Below are 23,146 nucleotides of genomic sequence, written 5' to 3' on the forward strand. Positions count from 1 at the left end.
ACATTAGGAAACAGATGAGATGCACACAGCTTTCTGAAGGTATAGGAGAGGTAAAGATGCATTGCTGCCTTTTTAACCTGAGAGATGAGAGCAAGAAGTCACAGTTTCTCAAAGTACACTTTTCGCTGTTGTTGGGTTTTTTTGGTTTTGGTTTTGTTTTTTTAACTTAAGGGTGAAACACAAGTGTTCAAACTAACAAATCTCCTAAATGAATTGCATCTGTGAGGCTAACACTGCCTTTTGGTGCCCTTACATAGAGTCTGTCAGTATTTAAGGCCATAGGCTTCCTCCTTTGTCAGGTTCCCCCACTCCTACTGAGGGCCTGGAAACAGTAAAATAGAGACTGTTCAGCTCCTGCTTTTTATAACCTTTCGGTCAGAGGAGATTCTGTTTATCTTCTTTAATGGATTAGGACCCTACAAAAAAGTTTCCTTCACAAGCAGATCTCTTTTCTGTCAAATCAGCTCCCCATGCCTGGAGCTAGCCTAATGTTAAAAGCAAACGTGCGTCTGTGGAGTAGCATTTAAATCAATCTCTGTTGCTAATTTACTCCTATTATCCATTATAAATTTAAGATAAGACAAAATAGGTTAAAAGACCAATCTTGCAATGAAAGTGAAGTATTTAATCTGACACAGACACACTCACAGTTCCTCATCTGAAATCGAATCCCTGATCTGACCATTGAAACTTCCCATCTAACATCTTCAATATAACAGACAGATAATATGGTCAAGTTCAGAGAGCTGAAAGATCCAAGAGTTTTGAAAGGTTTTAAGAATAAAGCTGCTGAACGAATAACAAAAAACATGAAGTCACTCATTTGTAATAACTAATATAACTAACCAGCAGCAAACTGTCASTTCATGCTATTGTATTTAATTTTATACCAAGTGCTAACTATCGCATCAGAAGGAACAGGAGAACATGCCGTATATTAGGCAAGGTGGTTGAAATAGTCATTGAGATAACAACGTAAGCATCCAGAGAAATATGGTATCATCAGCACCTACCTCCAAAGCTCCCATAAAGTAGACACAAGGCTTTGCAAATGCCTGTCAAGATTATTTGTGTATAATATTATAAAGGCAATTATATATTTAATGCTCATACAGTTCAGGCTACTGCTGTTTCCTGAAGAAAGCCTGGCATTCTTGAAATACGAATCCAACAAACAAAATCAAGTAGTGATGCTTATTTCACAGTGAAGAGATCACTGAGTTGAAAAACACTTGGAAGTGATTATGTATATTTTTAGAACCTTTTCCCTTGATTTTTCTTCTGGAAAAGATAGCATGAATACATTCCACTATAATATATTACAGTAAGGAAAATGTTGAAAACCACTTGGTTTAATCACTCAATGGTCTCAACGTTCTGTTAGTCTAACAGATGTACACATGGGTTCAGCAACATCTGAAACTGTGTTCCTTCGAGGGTTTCTGTGGTAGCGATGAAATCAATGGCATTTCTTGGCAATAACGGCATTACATTGAAATCACAAAGGAATAAATGAGGCTCGTGAAATGTGTAACAAGTCTGGGGGTTAAAATGTTCTCTCACATCAAACAAACAAACAAGAGTTAAACAAACCAACAAAAACGTGGAGGTTATTCAAACCTTCTAGCAGCCAGATGTAGTTCTTGACATTGACTCCATTGTTTCTTAGAATGATTTTCAAAGAATTCTGCTGGTTCATTTTTATCAAAATCTCAAGTGTTTACCTAATGGGAATCTGAGCACATTGCAGCATAATAAAGACACAAATTATCCGATCTCTTTATACATATCTCTATCTAATATACTGTATTATATTTCTTTACAAGGATGTATAGAACACAGTTCAGGCTCATATTGTCTGTTTAAAAAAGCTTGCAGTTCTTGATATCCTACCCATGTAAACCATATCAAATTGTGATGCCCAATTTGCAGTGGAAACACCTGGTGCTCACTACTTTCAAAAGTATGTATTATGTATAAAGATAAATATATATGAACAACTAAATAAAGCTCTTCTGGCAACAATCTGAATGCCAACATTTATGCCTAGTCAGATTTTGCTGTAATATTAAACCCTATCTAAAACAAAATGTGTTTAATCAGGAAGAGGATTCCTACATACTTACTGTAYTTGTAAATGAGACCAATGGTAAGTAATGAAGTTATTTATGAGGAGCATGCTAAATCTGAAAATGCAATCAAAATGAAGATTTACTTTCCCAGCTTTTTCACACATTCCTAGCTCCAAAGTTATTTGAAAGACCTAAAATAGGGAGAGAATTCCCTTATAAGCGTATATACTTCATGTCAGCGTTCTCAGCCATACTACATAAAGCCTCTCTCAATCCAATGCTTACTTTGCAGCACATGAAAAGTTTTCAAACTTCAACTTCTGTTACTCCTATAATTCCATATCAGTGAACTGACTCATGTGATTAATTCTCAACTAGTAACATAACTTGTTATCAGACCATATTTAACTTTTTTTTTTTTTTTTTACCACAAGAAACATCCTCTTAAAAAAGAAAATGAAAAAAGATCTTACATAGTCAGGTTTTTCATTTGTAGAAGTAAAATAGTGTTTTTGGATACGGAACAGAACATCATCATTAAAAAATAGGTCTTTCATATCAAAAGCCATCAGCTATAAAGAGACCGTGAGCAACCAGCGTTGATGCCCAAGGCTCTTTGTGAAAGGGAATACATAATGAGTCTAATGGACTGAATGGCAAAGAAAATCTCAGATTGTTTATCTGTCTGCATGTATCAGGCCCAGAAAAGATGAAAAGCAGAAGGGCAGAACAAAAACAGGAGAAGAAAGAGCCTGTAAGGGGAAGAAACATTTCAATACATGAATACGCTATCTTCAATTACCAGATATGGAAATAAAAATAATTCATATGTATACATATACATTTATATAGAACATATATTTCATAATATTAGATAGACACTATGTGGGAGAGAAATATATTTTGGACCTGAAAATGTGCACAGGAATAGTCGAAAAATTTTGTACTAAATAAAGTTCACTCCATGATTTCACTACTTCTTACAAGCATGGGTAATTATCTTTAATTCTAGCTTGCAAAGAAATGAAGTGAGAATGGCAAGTCTAGTTTCATGCTCAAAATCACCCAAATTACTGCTAAGCTGAGAACAGAAACCATGCCAAACTTCCAGTCCTGTGCTGCGTTCCCTGAATCACACTGCTCACATTATTTTTGCAGGGTGACACAAAATGTTAAGGAAATTATGAGCTATCATTGCAGACTGCACCATCTATTTTTGTGTCTTCTAGCTGATACTTAAAAGACGGGATTGTTTTCTGGCCAACTAACTCCTCCAATGGACTTAAGCCAGTGGTTAACAACATTTTCCAGTTTGGAGACCCCTAAAAATTTTCCATTGCACTTGCAAACCCTAAACAGCAACTGTAAACATACTGTTGGCTTCCTTTTCTTAGTTACTTTTCACAGCCTTCTACAACAACAAATTGAAAACCACCAAACAACTCACTCAAAACAAGAGTGTAATGTTTCGCATGAGAAGAAACAAGGACAATCTGAAGAGTAAGCTACAGGGAAACATTACTACAACAATTATCTAGCGTCCAATAGAAAAGGATCTACAGCTTTCCCATATGTTTTTCTTTGTTAGAGTAATATGGAAACTTTTTATGTTCCAATTTGTGTGTCAGTCTTAAAAAGAGAATACTTAACATGCTGATTACTGTTTTGTAATATGGAAGTATTTCTGATTTGCATATACTTTACAAGGAGTGAAGGTTAGTTTTTTAAATGGTCACTGTCCATAATGTAGAAATCTTACAAGCAGTCTTCAAGCAGTCTTCCAACAATTTAAAGAATAGCTTTGCAGCTCCATTTTCAATAACATTTCAGTCCTTTAAATACAGCAGAAAAGGGCTTTAAAATCTAGTCTGACACAGTGCAGCTCGATCACATTCATAGAAACAGATTCTTAGGCCTAAAACTCAATGACAAAATTTGCTCTGGCCTTTGTTGAGGCTAGAAGAAATTTGCAGTCTTCTGAAAAAAAAATGTGACTAAACGGTTATCATGAGCAAGAAAGATCCTGCTGAATTCCTCTTTTTGCACCTGTGCCGGATTTCCATATGTGATACCATACCAGGCTTTCATGGGGTAGGAGAATGTGACAGTTCAGCTTTGTTTACATTGCTTAGAGCAAAAAGTGGAATTATGTGATTTATTTAGCTACAGCAACACAACTGATTGTGCCAGGTTCTGTTTACATATGCATGGTTGCTGAATGGTAGCAGGCAGTACAAATGGCAGCATGCAACACTGTCCAGCCTGTCTAATAATACCCAAAACACATACTGAGCAACTGCCCTGACGGCTTTCCTTGTTGGTAAACTTTCATCAAAATGAGCAGTTTGAAGTTGAAGGCAGGAGGCTCCCATCTCTGACCATTCTTATTCTTTCCCTCACCAAGTAACAATCTGGCTGTAAAATGAAACTAATCTGAAACTGGTAAGCAAATTTAAACATCTTTCCTAACCAGCTTTTTGTTCTACACTCTCACAACCTTTCCAATTAACGCAGTTTTGATCTTACAGCATCAGTAAAACTGTTGTCAAAAAAAAGTCTAGAGACCTTATTCCCAAACAGAAGCTTAAGACATTCCTCCCTTTCAAAATGCTCCACATAAGGTAAAACCTTACAGGATTTAGTTTGGCTGCATTTTCAAAAAACAACAAGCAGACAGCCAAAGTAACAAGGCCATTCTTCTTTCTTTTCTAAGGAGGAGTACATTAAACAAGGGCAAATTACAATTACATAGATGGCAAAGATGTTGCAAACTTTTTGTATTGACACTCCAGTGCAGATAATATACTCTTGCCTGTAACTAAGATACACAATATATATTCTCCAGGTATATTCCTTCAGAATGCATATTATGGAATTAAGTATATCAGCTGACAATAGCAACAACAAAGAAAATAGTGCATCTCTATGCAAAAGCTTAGCATTCCCCTACCGTATGTGGCAGACGCATGACAGTATCACATTTGGTATATCACATCAGTCAGAAGGCTCACTACATCTACTTATCTTTACAGAAGTAATTTTTTCAAGATTTTACCCTGACAAGCATAGATTGTTTTTTTAATAGTATGTAGGAGTCACATGTGTTTTTAAAATGAGAGGACTGTGGGCATCTGACAAAACAGGATGTCTTAGTTCACATGCACTGAAGACTATCTGTTTATGCAAAGCAGCATCAGGCTGTGTTTCACCTTAGCTCCTAATGATTTCACCACTCTAAACAGCAAGAATTACACTGCGTTTGGAATAATTTTTGAGGCTCAGACTAGAAAGAAAGAAAGAATCAGCAGATTACATTTCCTTTTCTGCCTCAGATTGTCACATAAAGAATACACAGACATAGAATGATACTTCATGGTGCACAAACTTCAAGCTTTTCACAAAAAATACTGTCAGTCCATTCATGCTGTACTTACCTGCCTCAATTAAGTCAATTTTGTGACCCCTTTTCCCATGACCATAAGTAGTCAGTGGTTCTGTAGCTAGTGTTCTCTTTCCTCACTAGGAGGCAGGGATTAACAGAGCAGAAATGGTCTTTCCACCCATTTTTCCCAGCTAGCTATGTCAAACAGAAGATGGTGCAAAGAAATAGGGGTGCATTCTTCACAAGATGGAAAGAAGCAGAGCTGCTCCAAACTTCTGAAAAGCCCTGTCCTGTCCCCTTTTGAGAAAACAGTAATAATTCTTCCCTTTCCTCCCACCTTTCTTATTCAAATGCTTCTGTTATTCTCATCCTGAGACGAAGGGAAGTGCCCTTAGCCTGCAGACTCTCTTACTAAAAAGCAGGGAGCAGAACCAGTCAGAGCAGACTCGCACCTCTCCCCTTAAACTCACGGCATTTTGCTGCAGACTTCCAGGTTCCAAGTGAAACCTGCGGAACAGGCAGTTAATATTCCCTGATTTTTGTGTTTAATTACCAACTTCTTTATCCTGGTTTCCACCAGTAGATTTTCTGCTCTTTTCTCAGAAAGACAAGTAGGCTGTGCACTACCACCTCAGATTTGGAAGCAAGCCTTCCAAACTTAACGGAAAGGACAACCATAAGAAAAAGTGAGTTTATTTGGGAGCATGTCAGTCATTCCTCCCAGCCACTAGTGAGTGGTTTTAATTTAAGCTCATGAGTCTTGTATGTCAGTAGCAGGCGTTTTAACTGATTCTGCCCAGCTGAGTGACATACTGTTCTTTCCACAGTAGAAGGGACATTAGACTGGGCCTTTCAGCAGCTTTAGTGGTAAGTGCTGTGCTGCAGCACTTGAAGCAAAAGTGAAGCATTACAGCAGAGGTTTATCTCCTCTGCCACAGCAATGCCCATTTAAGCAGCCATGTAAACCTGCTGAAGCCAAGCAGAATACACGGAGAAGCTCCAGCAGCAGGCTCCAAGGTTAGCTTGAGATCCACTGTAATGACATATTACACACAGCTTTTTATGACAAACTAAGATTTGAAAAATTTATCTTTTCAAATAATCTCAGCAGTTATGTTCAAGACATTTTATACAACAGCTGAYGCGAAAGTTACACAAGCTATTCCAAAAGATTAATACTATCCTACATGTTCTTTCCTAACTATGACCTTACTCATTAAGCTCAATATTTGCTTTCAAAAACGCTCCCAAGAATTTCCTATAGTAGGATAAACAGCCAAACGCAGCCAAACAGGAAAATGGCTGATGCCAACCTGCTTTAATACTTTTCACATGGAAAAGGAAATGCATATCTAGGTATAAGAGAAATTCTTCCGAATTTCGGTTCTGTTTCCTTCCAAGCTGACCCAAGGTTCTCTTTCAGAATTTCAATTCACACTATGGATTATTTTTATTCTATTTTTTAATGACACAAGGGAAATACTTAAGACATTGGACCTGATCAAAAATAAATGAAGAAGGTAGATAAAAAGCAAAAATTCTGATATTGCATCAATAGGTTTATTTACATATTTGTAGTGTATTGATCATTTGATTCTTAAGCACCTCTGAGTGTTATAAATTTAAAGAAAATACATAGCTCTGGAGTCAAAAGAGGACCAAAGCCAGAACTCAAGCTGCATGCAAGTCTTTGTTTTCTGCCTTTAGTTTGTTGGTTTAGAGTTTAAATTTGATTAAATTAATGTTATGATGCTGCAGTTTTTTTTCTGACTGTGTTTTGATTCTGTGTAGCACAAGTCACTGCATTGTGAGAACATTTTGCAGTATTTTGCATCAGAGGTTTGTGGTATATTATGACATTTTTTCAAGCATAATGAATAAAATGCATGTAGCAATACCTGTAACAAGCCTTCTCCCATTAACAAAACAGAGAGTAATAAAAAAAAATGGTATTTAGCTGTAAATCAGTATCTTTTTTTAATTACAAAAAAGTAAAAGTAGCCATGTATATTTACTGACTGTTGTTTCTCAAAAACAGTAGTTCCAATTGCTGAAAACTTTTTGCTTGAAAATAAATCCATATTTACAAAAAAAAAACCTCTGGTAATTTGAATATTGGTAGGCAAAACACCTCTAAGAAGCATTTCTCAGGAAATCAGATTCAAGTAGCTATCAAATGACATCTCAAAATAGGCTATTTTAACCATTTTGAAGAAACCACTGAGTATTTAAGAAGCAAAAGGAAACTCATCTTGATAGACAATATTTTGCATAGAAATAAACTACTATTTTTTGCTCAACACTGAAACACAGAATTCTTTAAACAAAGAGCTTAATAGTAAGTTCCATTACTCCACACCTCAAAACAAATCATTGATGGTAGAGCTGCACAAAACCATGAGCAGAATTATCTTTAAAAGTATTCATTATCACATCAGTGTTTCATTTTTGAATACAAGCACTATTTTATTAAATATACTAAAGAAAAAGAGACAAAGATTAAACAAACATTAATTAACTGCACCAACAGAGCAGCCCTTGCATGATAACGCTCTAGATGCATTAAGGGAAATCCGTCTGTCTCCTCTGGTGAGCTTTGTAAATATGCTCATTTGCAACAGTTGCATTCATATTATTTGTTCAACATCTGACTATTGTCAGTGGCACATGGTAGAAGGTTAATCTCCTCTGCAATGCAGTCTTATCATGAGGATGCAACACGATCTCTATCATAAGGAATACTTCTGTATTTACGTAATTACTTTTAGCTGCATTACATTTTAGTTGCATTTAAGAAAGTAGTAGCAAGGGCTTTTTCTAACTTATGCTTGACATTAATACAGTGATATATCCTTGCAAATGTTTTTCAAAAATAAAGACAACTTGTATAACAGAAGTCCACCCTCTACAGTAGAAGCATTTCCCTAAGCCAATTTTGGTCTAAGAGTTTGAACACAAACCATGTTCTCTACTTCCCCCAGATAATTCTTGCTATCTTTATTTATCTTTGGATACCATTCAAAATTTAACACAACATAATCTTTGTGTGTTTGTTGTTGCTCATTTTAATGTAAGGAAGTCACAGGTACCCATATTAAATCACAAACACATGGTAGATGTCAAACATGTCATCATAGTATATTTATTACAGCTGTGGGAAAAACCACCCACTTTATAATAATATCATAACAGATTCAACAAGAATGGTACAAATATCTAGAGGTCACAGAAGTCGCTGCAGTACAGCACAAAGTTTCTGAAGATAAATTTACACAAGGTAACTCCCATAGTAGCAGCTATAAACTGCCAGAAACACCACAGAAACAGGGTAGATTAGCACACACTATCTGGCTTACAAAAAAGGCTTTTACTAAGTTAGTCTGATTTTAAGCAAGATAAATATTTATGAATTATATCTGCAATGTAAACATACACTTAATCTTTTAGTTCTAGACTTTCTTTTTTTAAAATTACAATGCGAAAGTTTTAATACAATTAAGTCCAATTCTTAGTACAGTTGATAAGATTTTGTCATGAAACACTCAGTTTATTCTTTTCTTGATTTGATTTTAGCCTGTGCATCTACCTCCTGCTCACCTAACTGATCTCTGCATGGCCATATTTAAACTGAGAAAATGAGGAGGAAAAAGAGTATTTATGTTTGATTATCCATACACTTTGTGAAGACTTAACAGAAAAAAAAGCTGCAGAATAGCATAGCTTAACAATTAAACAATTAATATATTAGATCTTATAAAATTCAATTTTCTGCAAGATCCACTGAAATTACGACAATTTCAAAATAAACAAGAAGTGGCTATATAAAGGTGTAGAGACAAGATGACTAGGAATGCTACAGCTAGACTGCAGAATTGAATATCCAATGCTAAAGAAGTACATACACTAAAAAAATTTTCTTTTCCACAGAAATAAGGGCATAAGCATATCCTTCAGTCCAAAGTGGAAACCCTGCAAAACCATCTTTGGTCTTGGCAATAATAAAAAAATATTCAGAAAAATAAAATGCATAACTTAAACTAGCTGCAGTTACCATAGAAACCAGCAAGACTTACTCAACACTTCCTACTCTATGCCATTATCATTCAGTATCTGATGAACTCAAACGGAGAAGCATTGTTCCTATTCCTATGGAAACCTAGGAAATAGCCCACATCATTGTCACAGGAGATTAAAGTAATCTAGAACACATCTCTTGGATTCCTTTATGTGCCACCAAGGACTATAAAAGATTAAAAATAACCAAACAAACAGAGGAACACCATTTTTTTTTTTAGTAGAGAGGAGCACAATCCAAACTGCTCTGCACATATAGTAGATAAGCAGGAAAATTTGCAAGCAGTTTATAATCTGTGAACAATTGGGATGAACGGGTCTGTATAGTTACACTAACACACACTGAAAGGTATATTTTCAGCAGCTTTGTATATATCATTATCATCTTTATACAAATGTCCTGACCTGATGAGACTGTGGCCTTCATTACTTATGACATGTTATCTTATTTGTTGATCAAGGTGAGGAAAGGGAAGCTTTTATACAGACATAATATTATATAATCGAAAATGCATACACAACTCTTTCTACCTCAGAAGATGTAAAAAAAATCTGCTACACACAGATTCAGGAACATACATACTTTTAAACAAACAAGATTAATGAATATTTTAATGTCCCTGTATCAAAGGTAATATGCTTCCCCATTATTCCCTTCTGATTCAATAAATGTCTTCTTTTTCTTCTTTATTAATCTAAAGAACTAATCAGTAAACTGGTGATCTAATGATTAGAAAGTATGATTGAAAACTGTAAGAAATGCCACACTGTCAGTTCAGCAGTCCATCTAGCACAGGTTCATCTAGCACAGAAAGAGAAATCTCTGACAGTGGTAATAGCAGATACTATTTAGAAAGAGCAGGAAAATCTAGCAGCTTTCTGTAGTCCATTCCTCTCATAGAGTCACAGGGATGTTAGAGGATTATCCCCTCCTATTCTCTTTAATATCTGTTTGGGATATGTTGCCCATGAATTTATCCAATCCATTCTTGAACCTGATGACACTGTCTACACAGTCTGCTTGGTAAAAAATTCCAGAGGGTTCACTGATCCCAGTATGAGAAAGCACTTCTGAAACTCTCTTAAGCTGATCTCTTACAAGTTCCATGAAGTGCTTCCTATCTTTAGTCGCTAGTGAAAAACAGTTTGGCACAAATTGTCGATCTGTTAACTGTACTTCCCATCAGCCTTCTCCAAATCTAAAACTCCCAGCTGTTTCAGAATTTACTTTTTAGTTCTATCTACCTTATTGCTTAGAGTTGCCTTCCTCCATCTTTTATGCTGCCCCTCTTAAGATAAAAAAATGTAGACTTCACACAGTACTCAACATGTGGGCATATCAAGGTTTTATAYAGCAGCAAAACGATGTCCTCTGTCTTGTTCTTGATGATGCCCATCATTTTGTCTTTCTCTGGCTGCCACTGCAGACCAAGTCAATGWTTTCAAAGCACTATCCATAATGATGCTAAGATCTGCTATGATTTTGGCTTCAGAATCATGCAGGCGAGGTTTCAATCTTTTCCCCTTCATGCATTGCCCTACATTTACACACATTGAAGGTCATCTGCCATGTATTTGCTGTCATGGGTATATAAGTGTTACTGAGTTCTACACTTTGAGGTCATCATCAGCTCCTTTGTGTTTCACTTTCTTCATCTGTAAAATAAAAAGTCATCTGCCTGAAAAGACAGTTGTACATGTAATTTAGTAACATCTACATATCACTCTGGCATCCACAGGGGCATATAGAAAGAAAAATTAATGGTTAATGTGATTAGATCACTGTTGTATCCATTAGAATGTCCCTGAAATGTTTAACAGTCCCAAACGGTCAGGTAAAGTCTCAATTTTATGCCAGGAATGGAAAGCGATCTAGTACTCAGTAGAAAAAAGAAATATGCCCTCTTTCTTGAAACAGGATGACAGTAAACTTTGTATTGAATCTTTAGTATACCTTTTGAAAACTTTCAACCACATACTGAGAAACTTCAATCTTGCTTTAGCTTACATGAATTATTTTAATTTCTACGAAAATGAGGTTTGGTATGGGTCTTGGTTCAATAAACATAGGAAAAAAAAACACTGAGGACACAGGCATTCCACTATAACCAACAGTTAGCTTGCAAAACCTAGCTTCTGTTATCCAAGAATGTATGCGGGTCACTGCTAAAAAACTAATGTTAGCTTCAGATTTGTAAAGTGCTTGGGATGAGTATGAAATGCTCTAAATCAAATCAAATACATTCTATTTCTATTGTCAAATTAATTAATACCTTTTATTCTAAACTAAGTTCTTCTTAGTCAGATCAACTGTATCACAAGAACATTACAGATGCTCAGAGAAGATTATATGCTAATTCAGAACAAGATGGGTTGCAAGAGGCCTCCAGGACAACAGGGTCCCGCAGTGGAAGGCAAAAGAGAGACCAAAATTTATGAGAGCTTTGTTTGCCTAGACAATCTTGTTAATATCCATTTTCATGTTCTGAGAAGCTGCATGGTGCCCAAGGATTCTCTTACTGGTTTGCAAGCCCAGTAAAATACCTGACATTGTCAAGAACACTGTCAAAAACTGTGTACAGTTTTTGGCAAATGTACATGCCCTCTCCAAATTCATATCTGTCAGGGATACCAAATTCTCCTTTGAGCACCTCTTCTCATAAAAGTCATGAGAGAACTGTTACTGCCTTTGGAAGAAGGGAGAGATCCCAAATAATTTCTGTGCCGCTGAATTTTGTTTTGGCTGCTAAGCAACTGTAACTTATTGCAAGCTTTTTTCCTTAATCTTAAAAGAATCTGAGTCTACTCCTTCAGCTTAAAAATTTAGCAAGAGTTAAAACATCCTGGTAAAAAACAATAATATACAGCACATTTAGATTTTTTCCAATTATTCCAATTATTCATAAATTTATTCATACACCTTTTTTCACTTGTATTTTTTCTAAACATATCACCAGCTCTCAAACTGTTCTGCTGCAAATAAAAAAAAAAAAAAAATAGGTATTTTTCATTCCATTGCTTCATGTATACTTTTTTCCCCTCTGGGGTACTTTTATTTGATATGATTTTTAATAAATCTCCTGTTTATGACATACCTATAGACAGAAACTACTTCTTATCTAAGGAAGAAGAACTCACTTACACTTWGGAACATTTGCTTCAGCAAGAGTATTGTAAATTTAGCTGTGTGTACCACGTATATTTATAATCAAACTGTGATCATCACAAACAAATTAGAAAACCTGAAGGCTTAGATTTTCATAGAGTCACAGAAAGACACAACATGTAGCCTTCCCTGAATGAGCAGTGAAGCCTTCTAACAGCTTTAAAGAGTTGTTCAGAAATCCAGTCAAAGGTCTAGATTTTTCAATAGTAAAAATTTGGTGCACTCGCTACTGACTTGGTGAGCTTTGATTCAAACTTTGAATCATATGCTAAAGTTTTGACACCAATTTCTCAGAAACTAAGATGTACAAACATTGCAGAATGAAATTCACTGTGAAGGAAAAACTAGTCCCAAGTTTTATTACTAACCTCAAAACTTTGCTCTATCTTGCCAAAACATTTGCAAGCCTTGCATTTTTTATCCCTGGAACATGTGGGACAGCCAGAGCCCAAAAAAAGAATGACGGTTGAATTTTTTGAATAAATGAAGAGAATATAGCAACAATTACACACTTTAACCAAACTATGCTACAGAACAGCTCAGTCTAAGTGTACACTGGGGAATATACAGCCACTTTTTAATTCAAGACACAAAAGCACCTTCACATACTACTTCCTCTTCTTTAGGTATTTAAACGTAGCTAGTAAGCAATAAGACCATTAAGAAAGCAACCTAAATATTTCTGATTGATGCTGTTTTCTTTAGGTACTGGGAGCCAAGGAAGCAGGCAAAACCACTACCTGGCACTGCACTAAAAGGCTATGCAAAGCACATCTCTCTGCCATGCATTTACAGGTCACGAAACACTGACAACTAGTAGAACCAGCTATAAGTCGTGCATCAGCTGACATTGAAAAAGCTGTCAGCCAACAGAATATATTTTGGTAAGCATGCAGCATCTTTTCCTGGAAGATCTGCATGGGCTTTTCACTGCTCCTGTAACAACTGTGGATCTACTAGTCAGAAAAATGTTGAGGGTATGTCCACCCAACTATAATAATAGTAATAATACAGGCACCATTTCTTTTAATATGTAGCCACAGGTAGAGAGAGTGACTAAATACCTACATGTTATTTCTAATTTTTCAAACTGAAAGCAGTGAGTATCTAGCTTCCATCATGCAAAAGGTAATTTCATCCTCTCCGCTCAAATGAAAACTAGTGCAGATAAGAACAGTAATATTGCCTTTTGAAAACTGGAGAGCAACTAAGCGAAGACAGTGATASACGATATTCTGATGAATCTGGTGAGTTGGTATTGATTTATGGAAATGGTTTGAAAGGTATTCAGGTAAATGCCATTAAATGTGGTATAAATATTATAACACTACAATACATGACATTGAGATCAACATATTGTGTTGATACAAAAGCCTAATATAAAGGTCAGCTAATCGGTGAGAGATGACAAATAATAGCTTGGTTACAGAATCCAATAGTCCATAAAACCGTCTCTTCATCTTCCTCACCTAAATAAACTGCATCTGAAATTACAATTGTACAATATTTACTTCAGTTCAAAAAACTACAGGTTTCTGCCTGCTTTCACTGATTATTAAAAGATACCAACATGATGTGCTGACACCTTTATGATGTAGTGCTTTGCACTACTACCTCAGCCTTCTTTCCTGCTTTTTTGTTTGCTTTTTTTAAAGGAGTGCCCACATACAACTGGGTGTCCTAGTTTGAACTGTGATAACAATACACTTTCAGCTTTATCTTCTATATCATCCACTTTAATTACATAATTAAGGAAGTCTTTTTCTTCACACTCAAATGATTAATAAAAATTAATTTCAGGAAGCAAAACCAGCTCATAAACACCTTTAATTTCCTGCTTGTTCAGATTAATTATGAATGTGTTTGATTCTTTTCTGAGAAGCCCACCTCAGGAATTCCTATCTGATTTTTTTTCCATCATCTACCATGGAACAGCATTATATAGCACTTCAAAATAAACCACTGTTTCCCTAAACAGATTTTAGGTCAATTTCTATCTTTTATTGTAATTTATATTTATGTCACTCAACATCAACTGCAAACAGCACTGCTTGGATTCAATTAGCATGTTCTTAAATCATGGGCTTATGCAATTTAATATGGACAGATTTTTAAGCTGTATGTAAAATTCTTCTACGTGTCTACATTATTTAAGAGCATGAGACACATTTTCAAAGGCTGTGCCACCCAAAAGATCCAGTCCCAGTCATGCTTTAAAACCTAAAGAATGAGGAAAAGGATATGCAGACCACACAACTTCATGAACTGTGCTTAGCCAGCTCATCTTCCTGTACTGCTTGAGAAGACAAAAGGGGATGCTAACTGGAGGATGTTCTGAATCACCCTTTGGAAATGACACTTTCCAATGCCTACYATCCAGATGATATCCGGCAGTGTGAATATTCCTTTGTGCGTAAGCCACTTCTGAAATGTCAAAAGTAGGACTTAAGCTCCTAAAGCAGTACAAACTCTTTTTTTTTAAATCAGTGCCTAGTTCTATTTCAGCATTCTATCTCTACAATATTCAAACAAACTACTGAAATGCAATAGTAGCACAATCCCACGTACATGGCACTTTCATGTAATCATGCTCTCATTAACAAACAAGAATTACATACTCTGAGATAGTAAGTTGACACAATGGCAAAACAAGTGATGGTCAAATGGTTTGCCAATTTGATGATTTAAATTTTAATGAGTAAATTTCTCATTCTTCTTTCTCTCATTGCAGAAAAAAAGAGAATTCTCTCTTTAGCAAAATGAAAATTACTCCTAGAGAACAAACAAAAACCTGTTACCTAATGGTTTTCTCTTGGAATTGGTTTGGAGCGTCCTGAAGAGCAGGAAACAGACAACTCCTACATCACATGACCAAGAGTTAAGGGTACAACTGGAGATATTAAAAAGATATATTTATTAGAGACCATCCTTTCCAATAAATCTGCTGTCAGATACTCAAGTGATGACAGAGTAATACACTAGGAAATGACACACGGCAAGCACTTCCTACTGAAGAGCCAGGTCTATTTTACCGCTTCTGAAGAGTTAATGCAAGTAACATGGCAGTACTAATTCTTCTGCTCTCCCAAAAAAACAAGCAAGAATCAGGGCAAACAATACTGAGTTTTACATAAGAGCACCAGTGTGATAAGCTTGTGYGCCAGGGAGAAAATCAGTTCTGCCAGTTTTCAGAATCACTTCTACAGAGAAATTGCAAAAGTCTGTACACACAGATCAGTTTGCACAAGAGCCATATCTTTGGTCTTTCCTTGTGAGAGCTAACATGGGTATGTAAAAAATCCTTCCAAAATCTAGATAACAAGACTGGTTTTGCCCCACTGTTCACAAGAAATACAGCTGGCAAGCCGAGACATCTGTCATAAGATTTTGCAGAAAATTTCAGATATGTAAAAGGTTGCTTTATTGCTTTATTTTTTTTTAGTTGAACATTTAATTTGAAGTCAGAAAGAAAATATTTCAAGGTTTGGGAAGGTTTTGATTTCTCCTGTTTAACTTTTTCAAATGTAATTTCTCCTCTTTTATCACTGAAACAGGAGGAGATTTAAGAAAACAATATATATTTTTTTGCATTGCTTTCAGTTATGGAACTCTTCGTTTTGTTTTCCATCAATTCATTAAAGATTTCTAAGAAAACTAGTGGGAGGGGAGTCTCCTCTTTCAAAGATTTCAGGACCAGGATGGGTTAAATCATTTCACTAACTGTCTCCAACAACCCAGATCATGAGCAACAAGCAACTTCTCTGCTTTGCAGATAGATGCACTGAAATACATTATTTGGAAAATGTTATCTGTCTTGACAAAGATTTAAAAAGCTAATGATTCAACAAGTTCTTGAATAAATAACTTGATAAAAATGTCATGTCAGATCAGCTGAAAATATTTTGTAGCATTATTTTTAGTACTTTTCATTGAAGTTTTGACACATTTTTAGTGAAGTTAGGGTATCCAAAAAAACCTACAATGACCATTTTGAAATGGAATATTCTAAACATTTTTCAACCTTGTTTCTCAAGTACATCTTTGAGAAAAAAGAACAATTAACACCTAGCATAATTTCTAAATTAAAAAAAAAAAAAGCTGTAATTTTTTCAACTAGCTTCACAGCTATAATGTTGAAGAAGACCTTCTGCTCTGTTTCTTCAAGGTTTCCTTACAATTTACAGCTACTGTTGTCTAAAGAGAAATGTTTGCTTTTACACAAGAATTGTCTTACATTGACATGAGTGTGATTCTGTACTACAAATACATAGACGTGGAGCCGTGAAGTTTTGTCCTGTATTTCTCAAGCTGCTGCCCTTTATTTTCTTCAACTATAGGTAGTCAGGAAAATCATAATTTAAAGATAATAGAACTGTATAATAATTGATTATAAAACTGAGAGATAATTATTGATGCAGCAACTATATAAATATCTAGTCCAACATTCACAAGGCACCCAGGCAATCTGATTTGTTAAATTAGGAAGTCATTTTATGAGATTACTGGGAAAGAGATAAAAGCTAGACTAGACGTGTCAAAGACTTGACATAGGCTTCAGCAGAAATAGGTCCTGAAAACACTCAATTTGGTTCCATAGACAGCATTTGCCATTTCACTGGGATCCACTTCAGTGAAAAGAACTGCACAGGTAAGAATGATAAAGTGAGTTTTTCCATGAGAAGAAAATGCTAATAAGGTTCCACTTTACATTGATGCATATACAACACTGCCAGCTTGTCTCTTTCAGTTGCCAAATAAATCCAGGCAGCAGTTGCACAACAGCCTTCAGGTATCACACTGCACTAAAGATCAATTACAACTCTTTGCCCAAGTCCATGTTCAGTGGACCGCTTTTTTTTTCTTTTTTTTAAATGGTGGATGTGTTAGATTAGTTTTAATTTAAACTCTCACTTACAGTGTAAAAAGGTACCATATTTTCTTTAGCTGCAGATACCTCATCCAATTTTGATTCTGTAGCACTGTAAAGTCACCAGCTCTTTCTTAAAAAAAAAAAAAATATATATATATATATATATATACACACACTTTGAATCAGAACTATAATAGCTGGCAGGGACAGGCTGTTAGTAGGAATTCATGAGTAAGTCATAGTATTTTCAAACAATCACTTTGATAAAAATATTGAACTTGACTTAGCTACATCCTATATCTACAAATAATGTAAATATTCTTTCTAACAAAACTGTTCACTGAGGCAGTTAACCTTAAGCAAATATTATTGTAATGTAAGTTTTAAATCAATAGTCAAATATTCATACTGCAAATGGTCCTCCAAAAATTACATTCTATCAAGCCAAATCCTGAAACTGATTCACGCCCTGTTAAATGCATCTTGTTTTCTAAACTCAGCAAAATTAACTATCAGACTCCATACACTGCATCTACGCTGCTACTCATATGTCTCAGATGATTAACACTCCTGATGAGCCCAATGTGTAGAATAGTCACAGTCTATATTCATTCTTGACATGAATATAGACATACTCACAGAAGTAACCTGACCCTATGATGTTGTTCAGCTGCCTAGAGATAAAACTCTGGAAATAAACTAGTCCCTTCTAAGAGACAAGGGTGCACTGTAAGTACAAAAACAGGAAAGAAAAGAAAGAAAATCGCCAAATGAAATTGCGTAAGTTCTCCCAGTATCTTGAAGAAAAACACATAGTAAAATATGTTCTATATTTTAGGTTTTGGCTTTGACTGTCTGTTTGCATTTGTGCTGGCATTTACCTCAGTAAAGACAACACAGGCTCATTTATGATTAAATAGCTAGTAACATAAGACTCCTGCTTTTGGGTAACTTCTATCCTTGACACTTAAATCAGAAGAAGAAGTATGACTCTAAGAGTTGTCATTTTAATGTTGAAGATATCAGAAAAGCATGAGAAAAATCAATATGCTGCTTTTCATAAAATGATCAATATGCCAGTTTTACATAAAAGACATATGTAATGCTAAAAGCAACACTGGAATATGCTGTCAAACTATTGGTAAAAGTCAGTGTGTAACAGAAGCAAAGAGGCAGAAGGTATTTTTATTAAAAAAAATAATGAAAATAGTATTATTGCAGAACTAAACAAAACAGAAAAATATGGTAGCAAGTGAGCCACTTCAACTTTTCACTGTAAAGAACTTAACCGAGAAGTGCCACTCCTTCCCCCCACCCAAAAAAAAAAAAAAAATACAGACAAGAACAGACTTACAATAAAATATCTCTCAATCAAAGTAAACAACCAAGGACACAAATTTTGTTTTCATTTTAACCCAAACTAGTCCAAGAGTTTCACTGGGATTACACAAGTTTTAGCTGGAGATGGGATTTAAGTTGTTTCATCTGATAATTTATAAGTACGTGCATTCTAACAGGAAAACTAATCAAAATCATACAGAAGATACCTTTGACTGCAGTGGACTCCACAGAAAACCCTTTGAATTTCAGTACGATTTGACAAGGCTATAAAATACTTAAATTTAAATAAAGTGAAAACCATAAAGTTTTCCAGTGAAGTTAAGCTGCAAGTCATATATTATCAATACCTGATTTGTATCTCTATTTGACACATAACTGTTTGCATGATTAAATATTTTCTAAGGCAACAGAAGAAGAGACAGAGAAAACACAAAATCATTACTCGTCTTTGGAAAGTATCCTAAATTTTATTGCACATCCAATTCAAACTTGGCTTTACAGTTCTGACCACTATCTGCATATATACCACTGTGCCTATTTTTCAAGTTGGCTTCCATTTTTGCTAGTGCAATTTTACTTCCAGAGAAAGTAGGCCTGTAGTTTTACCCCATAATATGAATACAAAATTACTATGTCCATTGTTTGGAGCAGAGTTCAAAATCACAGTGCAAGTATATTGAGCTGGGCTGGGGGGAAAAAAAAATGTGAAACTATGGCAGAAGAGAGCTTTTTTTACTTGCTGTCTCTACTGTGCAGCAGGAATTAGTCTGTTATTTTACTTCCAAAAAAGTGGAGACTGACTCAGTGCTGATGCAACAAACCAACCAAAAATCCTCCACTAATGTTGGGAAACACAGTATTTGTTAACAAATGCTCTTTGAAATAAGAATATAGAAAAATCACAGAAAACTCACAAGAACTCGGCCAGTTAACGTCTGGGCAGATATCATGACTCCTGCCCAATCCTTCACAGAGGTCATCCATCCCACTTCTGCTGCCACATTCTCCTCTTTTTCATCTGTAGGTTTGCAGGCCCCATCTGCCTGTGTATCTCCACCACCATTGATCTTCTGGGCCTCCTGCAAAATAAGGTTTGAGGTTTGTTAATACTTAACAAATTGTCACCAAGGGTCAGCATATAGTTGTGGCTATACTGTGCGTGCCAGGAAATAAGCAAATCAGTCCTCTTGGATTCCTGTTGGAAGAAACTAAGCAGGCTACATCCCCACGTCCTATAGAAGTAGCTGTTCTAAAGAACTAGATTACTAACAGCTAGCTAATACAATAGTCCTTGACATTAAATCTTAAAAACGTATATTTGCCACAAAATATGCTATATGTTCCATCCCTATATGCAGCATAATTACCAAGAGCCACATATGCAATTATGTAGCTGCTTATAAATGTACTTATCAGACATACACTGAAGGAAAATTTATTAGTTCAAATCAATGTGTACTAAGTGTGAACATAAATTATGTACAATTTGAATTTATTATCACTAGAATTAATTATCTGGGTAAACCTCCTCTGAGAAGCATGATGTAACAAGACAATAATTATCAAGTGTGAGGGGAACAACATACACTGTAGAGAACCTTCAGGGAGCTGCCATGCTATCAGTGAACCAGTGTTTCAATGAAAGTGTTTAATATATCACAGGAATCCTTCTGTCAGTAAGTGTTGGCTCTTGCAGAACGGAGAGCTAGAAATTAAAGGAGTCTCAGCTGCACTAAGCTGACTGATGAGTCACATGCACTGGAATTCATATCAGTCTCTCACGGATGCTGCTGCAGCAAGGATGTCGTGCTTCTCTAACTGCCTATGTGCTACAGGCATGGATGCTGCACAAAAATCAAGGGCAGTGATAGGAAAAGCCTGCCTGGATTGTACATCATTTAAAACATATCATATGCAAAGTATCAGACTGTGCCTTGAGCAGTGACAGCATAACACTAAAGAGTTCCTGAACGCTTCACAAGTTACGTTAAACAAGCAAAGCATGGGTGAGGCAGCAAAATCCAGGACTGAGGTAGGTACGCAGCACCTGAACTGTGCCTATAGATCTATGTTAGGGCTTTGAGCACTCGGCACAGACCAGCAGCTTGGAAGACCTTGTTTATAGATCATTTGCCTATAGGCCACTAAGCATGAAATGCCTTTAATCCCCTTTGGGATTCCTGTTATTAAAGCAAAGACGTTCGACACCTGTTGAGTGGTTATTACTACGGTAGGAATACTACATATCTCCGTCAGAATGCAGAGCTGTGAGCTGACCTTGGGCACGCAGCTGGGCACACCATCAAGGGTGCTTCCTGAGAGCAGTACTGAGCTAATGAAGCAGTTACACTGAATCTGTCAAAGGACAGCAGCAGAGTAACTCTAAAAACGTAATATGGAGCCCAACAGTTGTTCTTGCAGAACTGCACGGTTTTGCATCTTAATTAGCTAACCAGATTCCTCTCTGCTACTCTCCTACCCTAAATGTGGGCTCTATCTTGTTACTAGCAATTACAATACAGAGCATGAGATGGCTATATTGTTAGTAACAAATTATTCATCGTTACAACAGTAATTCAATACTTTTTGAGCAAATAATCAGACAAAAGATAAAAACTACTTTATATTTACATAACTGGACCTCATTCAGTGATAAATATGGATACAATGAATCAGATGCTTTGCAATCAGAATTGAAAGAAGTATACTGCATTGCACATGCACAAAGCACAAACTACTGAAGTGAGCTCATTGCTAAAGACAGTAAGACACACAAGACATTTCCACAAGAGTAAGAATTGGCTAGGGACTATTTGTGACCCATGTTATCACCAAGCCATACAAGTTGGTCCTAAAGAAATGCCCTGACCACCACCAGTATTTTGATTATAAATCAGAAAAGAAAGAGAAACCTGTCTTTTTTTCTTTCTGAATGGATGATGCAGTTGTATATACCAGACATTGCAACAAAACAGCACTGAGCTTTAGGCAAGCACATCGCCAGGGCCCTGAGGGCACCAAGAGGCCGCAGTGGCCCTGACCAGCCTCCCCTCATCTCAGCCCAGCCTGGGGCCGTCAGTCGCTGCCTTGCGACACCGCAGCGGTGCCGGCTCCAGCTCTGCTACGGCCCCTGACCCCATCCCCAGAGCTCTGCCTGGCCGTCACAGGACTGTGTCGGACCCTGCTTCACCTCCCAGGGCCTGATCCGGACCCTGGCTCAGCGGCTCGCCTCCCCAGCCCGCCCCGCAGCGGTGCCCGATGCCGGGGCTGGAGCCGACCCGCTCCCCACGGGCAGGGGCCCAGCCCTGCCCCACCAGGAGCCCCCGCCACTGCCGGGGCGCTGCGGACTTCTAAAAACCTACGTGCATCCTGTGCCGTTCATGGCGCTCTCTTTTCCCTCCAGTTTGTCTGCCCTCTGTAGCAGTTACAGCTTGTCTTTTAGAACACAAACTTTTCAGGGCAGGTTTTACTACACGATCCTGCTCTGCGCAGCACAGTGGACCACAGTGTGCTGCACACTTTTCTACTCTGTACAAGTTTATACGCAATAATGGTATTAATGTGGCTTTCACGGTAAGGGAAGTGTAATTATTTCTTCCTCTCAGATAAGAAACAGACAGTGATTAAGTGCCAAACCCAGTCTCCAGAGAAGTCATTGGTAGAGTACGGATGAAACCGCAGGTTTCTTGTTTTTTTCACCCATCAACCCTGTTTAAAATGAAGAGAATGCACATCCTGCTGAGAAACATTCACAAATATAAATTTTGTTATAAAAAGTCACAGATCTACAAATAATTGAACAAAGAGCTGAATGCAAAAGTCTATTTTACGGTAGTGAACTTGAAAATATTAACATTGGAAAATTCAATTATTGCTTCCATATTTCTTCCTTACCCCATACCCTTTTGTCAATATTTCAAACTGAATTTTCAACACTTGATTATTCATAAGAACATAAAAATAAAATTCCCTAACACTCAATAAAATAGTAAACAAGTCATTTTATCGAAGGAGAAAAGCAACTGTTTGTGATCAGTGGCACAGAGTCTAGTTGGAGGCCTGTAGCTAGCGGTGTCCCCCAGGGGTGTATACTGGGTCCAGTCTTGTTCAACTTCTTCATCAATGACCTGGATGAAGGCACAGAGCGCACGCTCATCAAGTTTGCTGACGATACCAAACTGGGAGGAGTGGCCGATACACCAGAGGGCTGTGCTGCCATTCAGAGAGACCTGGACAGGCTG

At 36.6% G+C, this 23,146-nt stretch overlaps 1 protein-coding gene across 18 annotated transcripts in view; it reads right to left on the reverse strand.

The window, feature by feature from the left end:
- KCNMA1 (potassium calcium-activated channel subfamily M alpha 1) overlaps positions 1-23,146 on the reverse strand; it is a 545,549-nt gene that overhangs the window by 388,816 nt on the left and 133,587 nt on the right. For all 18 annotated transcript variants that reach the window (XM_026056020.1, XM_026056024.1, XM_026056027.1 and 15 more), the window contains exon 2: positions 19,820-19,984. In XM_026056020.1, the coding sequence (XP_025911805.1) occupies positions 19,820-19,984 (165 nt within the window). The remainder of the gene's footprint in view (positions 1-19,819; positions 19,985-23,146) is intronic.

This window comes from Apteryx rowi, unplaced genomic scaffold (assembly GCF_003343035.1).
Source record: "Apteryx rowi isolate R43461 unplaced genomic scaffold, aptRow1 scaffold_129, whole genome shotgun sequence".
NCBI classification, from domain to species: domain Eukaryota; kingdom Metazoa; phylum Chordata; class Aves; order Apterygiformes; family Apterygidae; genus Apteryx; species Apteryx rowi.